Consider the following 18,268-nt stretch of genomic DNA (forward strand, 5'->3'; position numbering starts at 1 on the left):
GTTTAAATTACTTGGGAAGTGTCTTTACTCCACATTTCATTTTGAATATGGTCCATCCTGGGGACCTCTGGTAGATAAGCCAGCAGGCTCTACCCTGTGTAACGAACTAACGTTGCAACTTACCAATTCACGCAATTATGTGCTTTACATTAAACTAAAAAGTTACATAAGTTCTTTTTTTTTTTAATGTCTATTTATTTTTGAGGGAGAGAGAGACAGAGCGTGAGTGGGGGAGGGGCAGAGAGAGACGGAAACACAGAATCTGAAGCAGGCTCCAGGCTCTGAGCTGTCAGAACAGATCCCGAAGCAGGGCTCAAACTTGTGAACCGCGAGATGATGACCTGAGTCGAAGTCAGACACTTAACTGATGGAGCCACCCAGGCGCCCCAAAAGTTACATAAGTTCCTTAATGATCTCATATAATATCCCACATTGTTCACCTAAGTACAGCTTATTTTCTTTGAGTGGATAAAGGTTGCTTTGTAAATAGCTAAGGTCTTACTTCCATGGTCCTTGGTTTTAACTTGCATTAATACTGAGTGAGTCCTTCCCCTTAACCCCTATCTGATGAGGTAAGAGTTCCTCAGTCCGTGTAACCTAAGAATGTTTACAGATTTCACGGAGGAAAAACAAAAGAAAGTTATAGCTTGGTAGCTGTCTGGATAGATCATCCCTTTTCACACAGAAATTAGAGAACACTGTGAAATTCACACATTCAGAGAATAAAATCAGTTGTGGAACTGAATGTGGAAATGGTGGTGTGGGTTTTGTCCGATGCAGTTCTGTGACATTTTGGCATCACTAGCTTACACGCCATTTAACTCTGGGGTGAATAGAATTCAAAGGGATCCAGGAACTTGGATGGGAAAAATATTCCACTTTTAGTTTTACCAGTCTCAAGCTGAAATTTAGTATTTCTTTTCATTGAAATGTAGGCTCCAAACCACACAGTACCTATGATTTTGTTGCCAAGAGAAATCACGGATATTCTCACATCACGTTACAGTCGGTATGGATTTTTCTGAAATACCTTTTACACTCATCACAACTTCAAAATTATGGTATTTATACCTGCTGCTAGTTTGTATTATTTAATAATAGATTATTAATAAGGCACATATCACAATTTTAAAAAATCTGGTTAATGTATTTCAAGAAGAGTGGTTTCCTTTGTGGTACTGCATACTTTATCTTACGCATTTAAAAGCATCGTTCTGAGAAGTCTAGAGGCTCTACTAGGTTGCCAAAGAAGCCTATGACACCAAACAGGTTTGAAAAACCCCGAAACTATACCAAGTATCTAATAATTCAACAGCAGGCTTCAGAGTAAATCATTCCTTGCTGCTATCTTGTGAAGCTGAAACAAAGTTGACCTTGAAATCAGCACAGTCTCATTGCTGTAAATAGGCAATTGTGAGGAAAGTCATTTTTTTAAAATTTTGCCATAAGAATAAAAAACCTGTAGATTTTAGAACATCTCTGCAATCGTGGCATATAGGATGCTCTCTTCTGGTGATAAATGTGATCACTGACATATTGCCATCGACACTGACTTGTTCTCATATATTTCACGCTGCTGAAATCCAGGGCATTTTATAAGGGCATTGAACACAATCATTTTATAACTTTAACTTAAAGCATCACAGAGGGAGCACTAGGAAAATCTTTGCTATATCTTTGCTATCTAAACTGTAATGATAATTCCTTATTTTTCATAAAAGAAGGAACCATCAAAGTACTCCATCAAAGAGAGTGCTATTAAGTCACCGTGCTACCGGTCCTATTCATGCTCATTTGAAATGTTGCAAATCAATTAACATATTTCTAGGGGTGTTAAGAATGTGGCCTCTGAGTTATTACAATCATGAGATAAATCATATGGTGACATGATGCCTCAATAGATGTGTCTTGATTTAAGCATATTGGACTTTTTGGAAAATCCTCCATGGGGACTCTGGCCAAAGAGAAACTTATCAAATGCCAGTCAGTTAAATGAATTTTCAGTCATTGAAAGCTACTGAAAAATTATTGATGCACACACAATTATTCACTTATCACTGACTGAAGCGAAATACGGTTCAAAATCCTCATCTCCATCTCCAAGAGTAAAATAAATGCAAACAGAATTCTGAAACTAATTAAGAACAATATATTCTTGCATTGCATTGAGATATAATTCACGTAAGATATATACTATTCATGTACATATAAACCATTATTATCTATCCATCAAAATAGTAGGTATATTACATGTGCTGCTCTAAAATCTGCCTATTTCTCCTGTTGAATTTGTAAGATTTAGAAACCTGATCATAAATGCAGACTTCGATTAAATCAATGTCAGAGGTTTTTTTTTTTCTTTTTGAATTATCAGCTGCAAAACCATCCATCCAACCTGTGTGCAATGATAGAAAACCCAAAATTACTAAACTTGGGAAGAAAATGAACTACAACAATGCACATAAAACAATTTGCATTGTATACTGTGACAGGAATAAGGAGATAAGAGGCCTTATTAATCACAGTTATCAAATTATTCATTCAAGACCTGGAGCAAAATTTTAGTGACTGTTTATATCTGTATTTGCATTAAAGTGACCCCTACCAATGATAATTTAGTTTTAGGGCTATTATTTTCTTCTATGGGTAATATTTCAATTCTTAAATGTAAGAACAGCTTACATGACTCCTTCCTTAGTGAAGAGCATCCAATGCCACTCTCCACACAGCTGAATTTCCAGAGGAAGATACTGAAAATGTACACTTTGCTCTAACAACCAAGAAGCAACTGCATGCACACAGGCGTAAGAGGTTCCACCCCAACTTCCTTGGCATAGTCCAGATTATTTTTCTCTAAACAGGAAGCTGTTGACAGTTTCTCTGGTATTTTCAGAATACCCTATTTACAAGAAAAGTCCCAACTTTTGTTTCAAAGTATAATGTTCTTTCCCCGCTGTGCCTATTGTTGCTAATTATGCATGCTGCAAACAAGATAGAAACCAAATTCCAAACTATTCCAGGCTGATTTAGAATGAGGAACAATTGTTAAAAAAAAAAAAAAAAAAAAGCAGCCAGCAACATATTGCAAGGCTATGCTGGAGTCTTTAAACCCAAAACAATGCTGAAGGGAGGATTCCTGGAATTCAACGGGAATATTTGGCTCAGCTGCAAAATCCGTATCTCTGAATAATGTCATGCTAGCAAGTGTTGAGCAAGAAAGGCTATTATATTTTAACTCACTTCGGAGAACGTTAATCCAAATTTAACCAAATTCCGGAGACTCCACACAAAATTAGCAACTAGAAGCCGCTTCACATTTTTTCCCCCCTGGTACAACAATAATTGCTCATGAAGACAAACTTGTAGGAGGTAAAAGAGACGGGAAAACCACAATAAGCTATAAACCATCCAAGTAGTGTATATAAAGCAGACGAATTACCTCACACAAAAGAAGTGCAAGATTTAACAGTCCATGCTCTGCAGCCCCTGGAAAGCAGCGGTGCGGCGTGGAGAGCAGCAGCGGTGGCAGCAGCAGCCAGCATCCACCAGATTCTCACAGGCCTTTGACTGTGTGGACTCAGCCACAGACTCTGCCTCCAGCTGACGTCAAAGTCCCTGTCACATGGCCAGATGAAAGCCAAGAGAGCATTGGTTGTCGTAGCAACCACAGAACAGCTCTGAAATTATTTCAATAGGTCATCTGTCACTGTGGGGTGCATGTGTGTGTGTACAACGTGTGTACACACACACACACACACACACGCACACCACAGTCATCACGGACAGCTCCTGGACAACCTCGGCCCCTGAAGTTGTGACTCAAGCTTGCCTACAACTTTCCTCTTTAAGACTTTTATGTCTGTTTTCTGACACTTCCTCGCAGGAAAATGCATGCCACTCCGAAGTTCCCACTGGTCTCGTTATCACCAGCACAAAGCGTGCATCTCTCTTCATAGAACAGAAGGAAAGAAACCGAAAAATTCTGGAGGGGGGGGGGGTTAGTTTTCTGAGCTAATTAAATCTATTTGCAAGCAAACGGATACAAACAGAAACTCAAGGGGAATTGGAAGAAATCAGATCTTAAAAACTCCCTAAGAATCCACGTCGATGTACTGAGACCATGTTAGTCATGCAAAGAAGAACAAGAAACACGGGGTAGCGGCCCAGAGTCAGATGAGAGACTCCAAGGACCCTGACAGCAAGCGGGATGGGGGAAAACGGCTGATGAATTCCCAAGTCCAGCAATGTAAAATGTCTATGCAACAATGATGGCCAAAGTTTCAAAACAGCACCACTTTAAAACGGCCTTGTGAGTACATCGAAAATACTTTTAGACGTTTGCTTTGAGGCCGCCGTACAGGTACCAGATCCTCTCCTCCTAAATGCTCTCCTCCTAGAGGCTATCATCTGAGCCCCTCTGGGGCTCAGTGTGGAGTAAGTGGGTGAATGCCCCCATGAACGCCAAGTGCAGTGAAAGCCTACAGTCGCAGAATAAAGAACAGTCCTGCACGTTTTCTAACTTCAGCTTTATTTCCCCCGCGTACTTCTAATTCAGCACACGTGCTTATTTCCTAGTTCATTCTCCTTCTCAATTAACAGGAAACCAATTAAACAAAATGGAATGAGGCCCACAGGAAGGACCCTGAAAAATACACGCAGAAAATGTATACTCATTCAAAGGGAAAAGAGTTAAAAGGTAGGGGAAAAGACATTGCTCGCAAAACCCGAAGGACCTTTCCATGCTAGTGTTATCAGGATTTCTACTCTGGTTCTTAAAAAAAAAAAAAAAAGGCCAGGGCAGGGGGCGGGTAGCTCTGAGGTGCTACAAAATATAAACGGAAGCTAAACCAGCTGAGCAGATTACATTTGTGTCACTCTGAAAGAATGAAATTTCTTCAGAGTCAGAAATTGCTTCTTGTTGAACAATAAGACTAATGTCCAAACTGTGGCTGTAAAATCCTTCTATTCCTTCTTCTTCTTCTTTTACTTCTGTCCCAGCCCCAGCTGGGAGAAAAGACATATTTGTATTTGAAACGTTATTTTCCTGATGCTATTAGCTATGGCAACGCAAAAGTAAAATCAAGCTGCAGTGCTACAACGATTTCAGAGTTATGACAGATGAGAATTTCCCTGTTCGCACAAGAACAATGAGCTTTTTGAGCCCAGTGTCCATCTGAAATAGGTCGAGATGTCTCAGCAGGGGCAGGTTTCGGCCACAATTCACAATTTTGCAGTTTGTTACAGTTATGGTTCTGGGTTTCTGTTCAGAAATGCACATCCTAGTAATGAGCAGAATGGGAAGAGAGGAGAGAAAGTATGTCTTTGTAGACTTCACATGTCCTCTGAGCTGCCTGCTGTAACATCTCCCTGACTCTGGATCCATGGCTGACTTATCGATCAGCTCTTTCTGTAGCTTCAGCATCTGAGTAAAACTGCAGTACCAAGCTCTGCCAATAGGTGATGTCCTCTGAAACAAGAAGTTCTTGGTAAATGAAAATTCCTAAAACCCAGGGCTTTAACCTGAAATTCAGCAAACACTGACATCTTTTCCTTTTGAATTTTCCATCATTTTTTAGACTAAGGACACTTTATACTGACTTGGGCTTAAACTCATTATAAGTCAAAATAATCAGTGGACGGACCTTCAAAAAGAAAAGTGGATGCATGCTTTCTCTTGCATACTTCCAAAATGCTATCACTCATTTTCCCTTCGCAAACTACCTAGGATTAAGAGATTCTTCTTACAGCTGAAGAAGCTTCCAGTCACCTGCAGGGTTGAAATCATGATGACTGATCTCACTGGTGCTCAGGTTTCTGCCAATTTGGCTAATTAATCCAAATGTAGTTGAAAATATCATGGGACATACAGATGTGGGTTTTTCCAATCACAGCCCATCACACTGAGAGAGTATGTCGTTTAGGTTTTAAATGACAACACATTAAATGTCGTTTAGGTTTTAAATGACAACACATTTTTTTAAGGTGAACATGATTCACTGAATTTAAAAATATCCACTCAAAAACAGTTCTGCACCACAGTTTTCATTTGCTGTATGAATGCCAAGGCTGCCTATTATTAGTCTGACCACTTTGCCAGAAATAACTGATAAATACCCAACAGGGAGTCTGACTTGGGTTCAGACACCTGAACTAACAGGTCCTTTGGGTCATGAACAGACAACTAGAATCAGCCTTTCTAGGTAAAAATGTTCCTATCTCCCCATCTTAACATTAGTGGGAAGGCCATGGACGCATTTTTGGAGACACTGGGTTCAAATCTCATCTGGGCAAGTTATTTAAGTCCTCCGATCCTTAGTGCCTACATCCTAAGGTTGTTGTGAAGGTTATAAAGTTAATGTTTTCTAAAAGTCTGACTCCCAGCCATAGGGTAGATGGCTTAATGTGTATGTCACTTCTGGTTTATCTTTCTGACTCTAGTAAGTCTACAAAGATTTTTGGGGAAAGGAGACTCTTACTCATCTCTACAACTCCGTGTTTAGCACAGGGCACAGAACATGATGAGAGCTCAAAAAATGTTGAGTGACTCTCCTATTGGGAAATCACTTCTGAGCAATAGAAAAAAAAATGGCTCCTTTTTATTCTCACTAACAGAGAAGAGAATAACCCCTCAACCCCAAAAAAGGCAACGGAAGGAAAAATAAATATTAAAATGTAGACTTATCACAAAATTTTTTAACAAAGAAAGGGTTCAAATAAATTTACCAAGTAAATCAAACTTATCTCTACTAAATCATGAGATAAGTTATATGCCGATGTACTTTATGGCTATTGCTGTTGATGTTGGATAATCTTTTTTTATTTAAAAAAAATTTTTTTTAATGTTTTAATTTATTTTTTGAGAGCGAGAGACAGAGTGTGAGTGGGGGAGGGGCAGAGAGAGAGAGGGAGACACAGAATCCGAAGCAGGCTCCAGGCTCCGAGCTGTCAGCACAGAGCCCGATGCAGGGCTCAAACCCACGAACCGTGAGATCATGACCCGAGCCGAAGTCTGACGCTTAACTGACGAGCCACCCAGGCGCCCCTGGATAATCTTTTATATTAACTTACATTAATTGAGCACTGAATACATGTAAAGCATTGTTCTAAGTGCTGTCAAGATATTAAATTATTTACTATAATAATCCTATAAGGCAGGTACAATTCTTTTCCAGATTTCACAGTTGGTGAACCTTAAGCATAGAGGTGTCAAGTAATCGGCCTACCTAATGCATGGCAGAGCCAGAATCTACACTCAGGAAGCCTGGCTTCATCAATTCTGGGAAATAATTTACATGTGATGCATTTTTAGAAAGAATTGAATTATTTCTTATGTTCATTTTATACTTGAGGATTGTTCTCTATTTTTAATTGCTTACGAGGGAGAAAAGGCCACCTTATTTTTTTCTGCACCTGGGAAGTCTAGTTATCTAATCTAGCTTTGGCCTAAGGAGTGATATGGCAAGAAAAATCGAATCACAAAGATTTGAATCAAAGAGAACGGGCAAAGTAGTGAAAATATCCTGAATAAAACGGTGCCCAGGTTATTACAGTTTTCACTGAAGCAACTATTTGGATTGCACGGGCTTGGGCAACTTCTGTTGCCCACCATGGTGGAGTTGCGTGTGTTCAAACCAATACTCTCACTGAGATAATAGTAAGAGCTGGATTTTTCAAAAAGTGGTTGGAAGACATCAATGAGTAGTAAAGGCAGAAAAATCTGTAAGTTCCAAGATCTCAGATAAAAGGAAAATATATTGATATAAGCCCAACATTCTCTACCTGCTGCTTTTTTCCTCAAGTTATTTGATATGTGGTGTGGGGCTTCTGGCATTCTCAGAGACTAGAGAGATAAAAATTAGCGTGCAAATGTTCAAAAGCACCCAGGAATTGGGGGATTGAGTCCTGGCTTAAAAAGAAAAAGGTATCATAAAGAAGTGCTACTAAGTTTCTGAACCGTTTTCCTCTTGAAGTGTTTGCCAATTGCTAAATGATGTTAGGCACTAGAACAAGAAGTAAAGCAAAAAAAAATGCAGCAAACAGCGTGAGAACGTGAAGGGAGAGGTTAGCAGTCTTGTAGTCCTAGGGAAACAAAAATTGGAGTTCAGGATCCTCCGAGGAGTTGGAGCTGGTAAACACCCTAAGTTCTCAGGTCTCACAACTCAAAGGCAATGCCACAGAAATCATGGAAAACAGGGAATAGATGCATCCTCAGAAAACCCAGGATCCATTCTAGATTTATTACAGTGCCTAGTTGGATCAAGGTAATTTGTCTATATTCTAACTATCTTCTAGAAAAAATTAACCCTCTCTAAAGAAAAATGACATCATACAAAACCTCTATCATTTTTCATACACCAATTCCAATTCGATGCAAAACTATTAATCATGCCAAGAGATAGGTCTAAATCCAAGAGGACAAAATAGAGAGAGATCCACTGGTGAGTCACCTTTTGTTGTTACCAGACAGGGACTTAAAATTAACTGTAAGTAGGGGTGCCTGGGTGGCTCAGTTGGTTAAGCATCTGACTCTTGATTTGGGCTCAGGTCATGATCTCACAGTCATGGGATCAAGCCCTGCATCAGACTCCATGCCCAATGTGGAGCCTGCTTCGGGCTCTCTCTCTCTCTTCCTCTGCCCCTTCCCCCTGCTCTATCTCTTAAAAAAATAAAAAATAAGATAAAAATAACTGTAAGTAATACTTTCAAGAAAATAAATGGCAAGACGGATCATTCCACCTGTAAAAAATTAAATCTATGAAAAAAGAACTATGGAAATTTAAGAACTAAAAAATCCAATAACTGAAATTAAGAACACAACAGATTAGTTCAAGAGTACAGAAGATATGGGAGCCTAGGTGGCTCAGTTGGTTAAGAGTCCGACTCTTGATTTTGGTTCAGGTCATGATGCCGAGGTCAAGTGGGACTGAGCCCTGACTCTGGCTCTGCACTGAGCACGGAGGCTGCTTGGGATTCTCTCTCTCCTTCTCTCTCTGCCCCTCCCCCACTTGTGCATGCTCTTTCTCTCTCTCTTCTTCAAAATAAATAAAACTTTAAAAACAAAAAAGAATAGAGAAGATATACCAAAGAGAAAAATAGTGAAATGAAAGGTAGATTAGCAGACAATATCTAGAGTGAAGTATAAGAAGAAAAGAAGAATGGAAAATACAGAATCAATGTTTAAGAGACATTCAGGACATGATGAAAGGCTAATGTGTGTATTTGGGAGAGGAGAGAGAGGCAGGACAAAGGCAATATTTGAAGAGAAGGGGCTGAGAAATTTCTAAAATTTATAAAACAACAGATTTAAGAAGCCCTTTATATCCCAAACAGGATAACTACAAAGAAAATCACACGTAGACACATCATGACCAACCTGCCGAACACTAAAGACAAGGACAAAATCTTAAAAGCAGTAAGACTATAAAGTCATATTAAGTCTAAATTTTTTAAATGTTTTTATTTATTTTTCAGAGAGAAAGAGAGAGAGAGACAGAGTGTGGACAGGGGAGGGGCAGAGAGAGAGAGACACACACACAGAATTTGAAGCAGGCTCTAGGCTCTGAGCTGTCAGCACAGAGTCCAATGCAGGGCTCAAACCTGTGAACCGCGAGATCATGACCTGAGCCAAAGTTGGACACTCAACTGACGGAACCACCCAGGCACCCCATAAAGTCATATTAACTCTAAATGCACAACAGAAGATTTTTAACAGTAAAATTCAACAGTAAGACAAACAATCCAACCAGAAAATCAGCAAAAGACAGAGATATTTCCCCAAAGAATATATACAGATGACAAACAAACACATGAGAAGATTTTCTACCATTATTAACCATTAGGGAAATGCAAGTTAAAAAAAACCATAATGAGATATCACTAGACATCTATCAAAATGACAAAAATAAAAAATTGCGACCATATTGAATGTTGGCAAGGATACAGAGAAACTGAATCACGTATACATTGCTGGTGGGATTGTAAAATGATACAGCCACTACGGTGAATAGTTTGGCAGTTTTTCAAAAGTATTACACATGCAACCACCACATGACTCAGCAATTGTGCTCCTGTTATTTCAGAGAAATGAAGACTTATGTTAACACAACAGCTTGTACGTGAAAGCTTCTAGCTTTGTGATGACCACTAATTTGATGCTTTCAATGGGCGAGTGGTAAATTTTAGCGTATCCACACCTGGGAATACTATTCCGTACTAAAATGGAACAAAGTACTGATACACAAGAAAACCTGCATGAACGTCCAGAGAATTTATTCCTGAGTGAAAAAGCTACTCTCAAAAAGTCACAAACTATATGATCCATTTACATACCATTATTGATATGGCAAAATTATAAGAACAGATCAGTGGTTTCCAGAGAGTAATGTGGAGGTGGGTGGGAGAGAAGTACTTATGCTGTTAAAGAACAACTGAGGGATCCTTGTGGTGATGAAAACTTCTGTGTCTTGACAGCTTCTGTATCAATGTCAGTATCCTGGTTGTAATATTGGATCACAGTTTCACTACCTTTAAGGGAAAGTGGGTAAAAGATATTTGGATTCTCTCTGTGTTGTTTCTTACCAGTGCATGTGAATCCACACTCATCTCAAAATATAAGTTTGATTAAAAACATTTTAAATGGAGATAACAGAAAACATTTTCAGTCAAAACCTGAGGGAATTTTTGCTTCAAAAGAATTACACTAAGTTTCTAAAGAGTTATTTAGGCAGAAGAAAACAACGTGAAATGGAAACAGAGATACAGAAAGGGCAAATATATACAGAAGTCTAAATGAATACTGATCTTATAAAATTATGACTTGTGGGGCTTAAAATATGTACAGATTCAAAACATAGGGCAATATTAGCAGAAAAGGGAAGAAAGGATGGATAGAATTAAGACGTTCTAAGATTCTTATATTCTGGTAAAAGTACTAATTAATAAATCTCTCATAAGGTAAGGGTACACAGTGTAATCCTTGTATCCACTAAAAGACTAACAAAAGAACGAATAGCTAATAAATTAATACATCAGAAAACTCATTTTTAAATTTTCTTGATTCCCCAAAGAAGCGAGAAAGGAGGGGGAAAAAGAAAGAAAATGATAGGAGAAATAGTAACATCAAAGACTTAATCTCAAACAAGTCAGTATTTACCAAAATACATAAACTGATCAAATATTCCAGTTAAAAGACAACAAACATCAGATTATATTAATAAGCAAATTCTAACTTTACTAGACACAAGAAATGGGAAGTGATATATAAACTACCTAGCAAAAGCTGGTGTAGCAACATTACTATCAAGAAATAGTAGTTGGTAGTATTATAAGCAAGAAATATTGATAGAGGGGCACCTGGGGGGGGGGGTGGGGATCAGTCGGTTAAGTGTCCAACTCTTGATTTCTGCTCAGGTCATGATCTCACGGTTTGTGAGTTCGAGCCCTGTGTCAACTCCATGCTAGCAGTGCAGTACCTGCTTGGTATTCTGTCTCTCTCCTTCCTTCCCTTCACTTCCTTCACTCTCTCTCAAAATAAAAAACTTAAAAAAAAAAAAAAAAGAAAGAAAGACTACTGGAGATATAAAGGAACACTTCATGATTTGCCTTTCTAAACATGCATATGCACGTAATAAAATAGCACCAAGATAAATAGAAAAAAAATCATGGTCATAGTATTGATTTAACATATCTTCCCCACTAACTCATAGAACAAACAGAAAACAACAAGTTAGAGATATAGAATATCTCAGTGACAAAATTAACCTACTTGGCTTAATTAGCATATGAAGAATAATCTAAATTACAGAATACATATTTTTTTTTCTAGAATGTTTTTAACAATATTGACTACATGCTGGACCACAGGAATGTCTCCAACACATTATAAATGACCAAAATCACAGAGTATACTCTTTGTACACAATGGAGTACAGCTAATAATCAGTATTAAAAAGACAAATAGAAAACCTCTTAAATCGTTTTTAGGTGATACATTTCTAAGTGACCCATGGATTAAAAAAATTACATTGCAATTTAGAAACATTTTGAACTGAACAAGATACAATGCATCAAAACTTGCATGCGCCTAAAGCACTATTTAATGAAAATGTGTATATATGTTAATTAACACACACATACACACACACACATTCTCTTTTAGAACGGCACTTTGAGGAGCTCCATGGACATGTTCCCCCATACAGCAAAAATAACCAGTGAAAAATACTTTAAAATATCATAAAGTCTCTGAAAATCTTACTTAGGGTATACAGCCAGTGAAGAAACCCTTATTCAAGAAAAAAATACTAAAACTTGATAAGATAATTGAGAGTCTGTGGCACTTGAGTCATGATCCTCCCTAACCCCTTAGCTCAGTTTGATGGAAGCTAAATGCTAGAAAGGTGTGAACAACAAGACTGGGTTCCTTCTCCCCTCAGCTCACAGGATACACTGCCTCCCTGGAAAAGGCAGACCATCAGCATTTCTCCTGTTTTGGTGTCAAATTCCTGGTGAATACAGCCAAGATGGTGGGGGCTCCCTTCGTCCACCTAGCCCCCACTCACAGAGCAAACAGGTTCTACTCCAGGTACAATAGGTAGAGAATGCTGGGGCCTTACTGCTCTCAACAAGTTCACTTGTAGGACAGAGATTCTGTATCAGAGACAGTCTCAGAAGACTGGAGGCTACCACCAGAGTCCAGTGCCCAGAGTAGTTACTCAGAGCTTTTTTCAGAGAGGCAGTCCATAAGAACAGAGAGCTCTGAAGATCTTCCCAAAGGAAATGACTATTTGAAACAGAGTGTGGAGAAGTTCAAGTTTAAGGGTGCTCTGGAAAACAATGGAGATTTGCGTGGTAAAAATTCAGAGGAGGCTGACAGAAGAGCAAAAGCTAACCTGCAGACCAGCCAGTTTACCAGAGAGAACCAGGGGAAGAGCTAAAAAGAGCCCTTCTGGGGCGCCTGGGTGGCGCAGTCGGTTAAGCGTCCGACTTCAGCCAGGTCACGATCTCGCGGTCCGGGAGTTCGAGCCCCGCGTCGGGCTCTGGGCTGATGGCTCGGAGCCTGGAGCCTGTTTCCGATTCCGTGTCTCCCTCTCTCTCTGCCCCTCCCCCGTTCATGCTCTGTCTCTCTCTGTCCCAAAAATAAATAAACGTTGAAAAAAAAAAATTTTTTTTAAAAAAATAAATAAATAAAAAGAGCCCTTCTTTTGGGATCAGAACAAACCTCAAAGACCTTAAAGTGCCTCAAAACCCCTTTGATAAACGTAATTGGATGGCATAGAAGAGATCAGGGAAAGAGACAAAAAGAGCCGTCCTAAAACTAGTCTTCCCAGGGTGACTGGGCAGTTACTGAAAAAGTGATATGAATAGCACCTTTGTATTGTGCTTTATGGTTTACTTTCACGATTCTATTCATTTGACCCTAAATTAATACAAGCATTTAATTTTTTATAAGGCTGAATATCCACAATCTAAGTCTCCACCTCAAGTAGTGGGGAAAAAGCCAAGTGAAGCAATGAAGGTAAAAGGAAGGGAATTATAAAGAGAAATTAAATTGAAATTAATTAAATTGAAAACAATGTCCAATAAAGAACACAAGAAATCCAGAATTGATTCTTGAGGCAAAATAATAGAATTAATAAACACCTAGAAGAAGAAGCAAGAAAAAAAAATCACCAATATCTGTAATTTTTAAAAAAAAGGGTATCATCGCAGATCCTACAGATGTTGAGATGTACTTGGTTTCACAGGTTCTTGGAATAGAAGATACCTTAGTAGTCCTCCAGTCCTATCTTCCTTCCAGTGGAGAAATCCTCTCTATACTATGTCTGATAGATAGTAAGCACCTGCTGCTTGAATACCTCCCAGATGTAATGAGCTCTCCACTACAAAATGTCAAGACATCCATCGTACAATGTTCCAGCTGTTAGAAAGTTCTCTCTTATGACGAACCAAATGTCTCCTTCCCATCACTTTAAAATCAGGCTCATGTTTTGCTCCTTGATGCTACAAAGAGTAAATTGAATGCTTTGGTTCACATGATGGCCCTTTAGAGATCTAAAAGAGCAGCTATTATGTCTATAGCTGCTAGTTGTCCCTCAATACCCATTTTCTCCTCCATAGAAATAGAATCCTTAGGTGGGAAATAGCTGCCCAGAATAAAGACGTTTTCCAGCCTCCCTTGTTGCTCTGTGGCTTTGTGATTAAGGACCAGCCAATTAGATGTGAACAGATGTCATGTGTAGCTTCCAGGACCTTCCTCAAAACCCAATGAGCAAACAAACTTGTCTGAGCCCTTAGACTTTTCTTTTCCACTCCATTTACCATCCTACTGCTTGGGAGCATGGATGTGACGGCCACCACTGTGGACCGTGGGGAAGTGGGCTATTCACCCTAGAGGTGGATGGTGGAGATGTGAGCTGGCAGAAGCCTGGAATCTGAAGCCTTCATGGAGAAAGCTGCCATTCTAGTCCTACTGTACTTCCCTCTGGGTGTGTGTGTGTGTGTGTGTGTGTGTGTGTGTGTGTGTGTGTGTTTCTGAAAGAAACAGAGACAGAGATAGAGAAAGACAGAGAGAGGGGAAAGGGAAAGTTCTTATTTAGGGCATCCTTTGTGCATATTAAACCTATTCCCAACTGTTAGAGTTTCTACCATCAACATTTGGGAACTTTATGGGGCACCTGGCTGGTTCAGTCAGTGTAGCATGTGACTCTTGATCTCGGGGTCATGAGTTCAAGCCCCACATTGGGTACGGTGCTTAATTAACTATTTTTTTTAAGTTGGGAACTATGTGCAAGTGAAATGCCACATGTTAAATAAGCTAATGGAATTTCATGAAATTCCCAGAATCCTTAGAGAATAAATTGTAATACATCCAAAAGTATTGCAACATAAGTGCTATACAACAGCTCTTCATTTATCCAAATAATTAAACTAGTACCCTTTAAGCTATAATATTCACAAAAGACTCCTTAAAGTCTTTCTGGACACTGAGGAATCACGTGGGTTGAAGATAAAGAAAAAGGAGAAAAGAGACAACAAAACCATTCAATGAATTAAAATGGCCTCTCCTACCATCCTGCCTGCCTTTTCAAAGATTGAATGAGAGAAATAAATTTTTTTCTCAAAGAGAGAGAATTTCTCACAGGAAACTAAGGATTTTGTTTCAGAGAAAAATCTTCCACAAATCATCTCTTTGTATTTAATTTCCCATACAAAAGAAAAGCTGCAAAATGCCACTTTCCCATCATCAACATCTAGTACATTTAAAGCAAATATTGTAATAAGATCTTTGGTTTTGCCTTTTTGGAAAGATTGCTTTAGAACCATAACTCTTCCTTTGCTGTCAGACTGACACCATTGCACATTTATAAATCACAGATCATCAAGGATTCTATCACTTCCTACTTCCAAGGGATAAGGCAATAAACCCCAAAAGAGTAAAGAATCTAGATGTTTCCCTGGTGGTGGCTGTGTTGAAAGTGCAGTTCCTATAAACAGGAAGAGAGAAGCAATCCTGAAATTCATCTTCAGCCCAAAGTCATACATTTTGTTGAGTTTTTGTGCAAAATGTTGGCATTTAGGACTCTTGCTGTGTTAGAATGGAAAGGATATGAACTTTGGGGTTGGGTACACTCAAATCTAAATGTAGGCTTCCCAAACATGGACTTTTTATATCTGTGACTTTGGACAACGTACTTGACCTCTCTGAGCCTTGATTTTTATTATCTGTGTAATGGATATACTAACAACTACCTTGCAAGGTGGTTATAAGAATGATGTTCAGGGGCGCCTGGGTGGCGCAGTTGGTTAAGCGTCCGACTTCAGCCAGGTCACGATCTCACGGTCCATGAGTTCGAGCCCCGCATCGGGCTCTGGGCTGATGGCTCAGAGCCTGGAGCCTGTTTCCGATTCTGTGTCTCCCTCTCTCTGTGCCCCTTGCCCGTTCATACTCTGTCTCTCTCTGTCCCAAAAATAAATAAATGTTGAAAAAAAAATTAAAAAAAAAAAAGAATGATGTTCAAATTAGTAATGCATCTGCTACAGTTAAGGAAATGGAGCAAATATTCATATTTAATTAATAATTAAAAATGTGCTAATTAAGGTCCAGTTTACCCTGTTACTGCTTTCTGAAAAACAAACTTACATAAAATGTGATTTTCTGTTTTCATTGAATTCCTTAGAGAGAAAATTATAACAGTTCTTAATATCAGCAGAACTCTGAATTTATATTTCTATAGCCTATAAATCCATTTAATAGCATTTATGACAGTTAAAACCACTGCATAGAATCCTATTTAGCCTATTAAATTATTTATTCCTTATAAAAAAGGGAAAGTAGGACATTTAGTTTATTAGGTTGCTGATATTAGCTTCTTTTCTAAAAAAGCCACCCCTAAAAAAGCACACACCACATACTCCAAGAACTGCAAATCTATAGTTTTAATGCAATTTTTTTTCCATAATAACCCTTACACAGATTTGTACAGAACGAATGTTCTAACACGGTAAAAGAGGTGAATCTTGCCTTAATAAAATCAAATGTATATAAATCTTAGTGTAGCAAAACAATCAATTAGAAGATTTAAAGCATAAATACTTCCTCTGGTACATATAAAATGCAATTCAATTATAGAAAAAAAATGATTGATTACTTTTCAGAAAAACATTTGACTAAAGGAGGCAGCTGTCTTGACTATTGTCCCAATAATCAGAATACTTATTTCACTCACTGTGTTTGGGCAACATGATAGACAGATTAATGCTCTCCGCTTCCTCCCCCACCCCCTACCCCCAGATGTCCCTCTTCTAATCCCAAGGAGACTATGAATATGTTATCTTACATATTGAAGGTGAATTAAGGTTGCCAATCAGCTGACCTCAAAATAGGAAGATTATTGTGGATTATCTGATGAGCCCAATATAATCACAAGAGTTCTTAAAAATGGAAGAGAGAGAAAGATGGCAGCATGACAAGGTGTTGGCCCGATGTTGCTGGCTCTGAAGATGGAGAAAGGGGCCATGAGCCAAATGTGCCGGCAGCCTCCAGAAGCTGGGAAAGGAAAGGAAATTGCTATGATTTGAAAGTTTGCGTCCCCTTAAAATCCATTTGTCTAGAATCTAACCCCTAATGCTATGGTATCAGGAGGTGGTGCCTCTGGGAGGTGACTGGGTCATGAGAATGAAGCCCTTACAAAGAGGGTCCAGAGAACCTTGTCACCCCTTCTACCTTGTAAAGATACAAGAAGTTAGCAACCTTGGAAAGGGCCCTCACATGACCATTCTGACACCCTGATCTTTGACTTCCAGCATCCAGAACTCTGAGAAATAAGTATCTGTCATTTATAAGCCACCCACCTTATGATTTTTTAAAAATTTATTTTAGACTGAGAATATGAGCAGGGGAGAGGGGTAGAGGGAGAGAGAGAGAGAATCTTTAGCAGGCTCCACACTCAGCATGGAGTCCAACATGGGGCCCAATCCCATGACTCTGGGATCATGACCTGAGCTGAAATCAAGAGTCAGACGCTCAACTGACTGAGCCCCCCTCCCCGATATGAGTCCCTGATATTTTTGTTATAGCATCCCGAATGAACTACAACAGAAGTGGATCCTGCCCATCCTGTTCTAGAGCCTACACAAAGGATCACAACTCTGTCTATATCTTGAGTGTACCCCAGTGAGACCCATTTCAGATTTCTGACCTCCAGAACTGTTAGATAATAAATTTGTGTTATTTTAAGATTGGGCTAATTTATTATAGCAGCAATAGGAAACTAAGACAGGCAAGAATTGTGCACTGAGTACACCTTCTATGCAAGACTTGATGGAGGAGATAAATAATGAGCTCCTCAAATTGCTAATAGGACAGAAAAGGGGAGAGAGCAAATAGCCTAGGAGAAGCACAGCAAAGTGCCATATGGCCTCAGGGGAGGGAAATGTCCCTCCCACTTGGGAGTAAACCCACTGCTAGAAGACCTGCTGCAGTGTCTTTACAGCAGCCTTCCCAGAAGGCAAAGGCCTGCGCTAGTTGAACTTTGGTCATTCCATCAAGTCCTCTGATTCTAGAAGTTCTATCTACAAAAAGACTTGCATTGCAAAAATGGTATTTTCACGAGCTGGCCTGAGTGTGGCTCAGGTCAGAGAACATGCTGAATGACAAGCAAGAAAAGAAACCAAGGGACCACACCGCTCTCTTGCTATCATCTACAGTTAAGATCTGAGCCAGCATTACAGGAAAGGGTACATTCTCAGACGGGCTGGAAAGAGATGG

The 18,268-nt window shown here is 39.2% G+C and overlaps 1 protein-coding gene across 6 annotated transcripts in view; it reads right to left on the reverse strand.

Moving 5' to 3' along the window:
- The window catches only part of NCALD (neurocalcin delta), a 404,491-nt gene that overhangs the window by 78,037 nt on the left and 308,186 nt on the right, over positions 1-18,268 (reverse strand). For 2 of the 6 annotated variants that reach the window (XM_045049530.1, XM_045049529.1), the window contains exon 5: positions 2,685-3,615. The exons of 3 other annotated variants lie outside the window; for them this stretch is intronic. In XM_045049530.1, coding sequence (XP_044905465.1) covers positions 3,441-3,615 — 175 coding nt within the window. In that variant the 3' untranslated portion in view covers positions 2,685-3,440. Of the gene's footprint in view, positions 1-2,684; positions 3,616-18,268 lie in introns of those variants that run through there. One more of the 6 variants, XM_006943330.5, reaches the window with a different exon arrangement.

The sequence above is a fragment of the Felis catus genome, chromosome F2 (genome assembly GCF_018350175.1).
Source record: "Felis catus isolate Fca126 chromosome F2, F.catus_Fca126_mat1.0, whole genome shotgun sequence".
In the NCBI taxonomy this organism is placed as follows: domain Eukaryota; kingdom Metazoa; phylum Chordata; class Mammalia; order Carnivora; family Felidae; genus Felis; species Felis catus.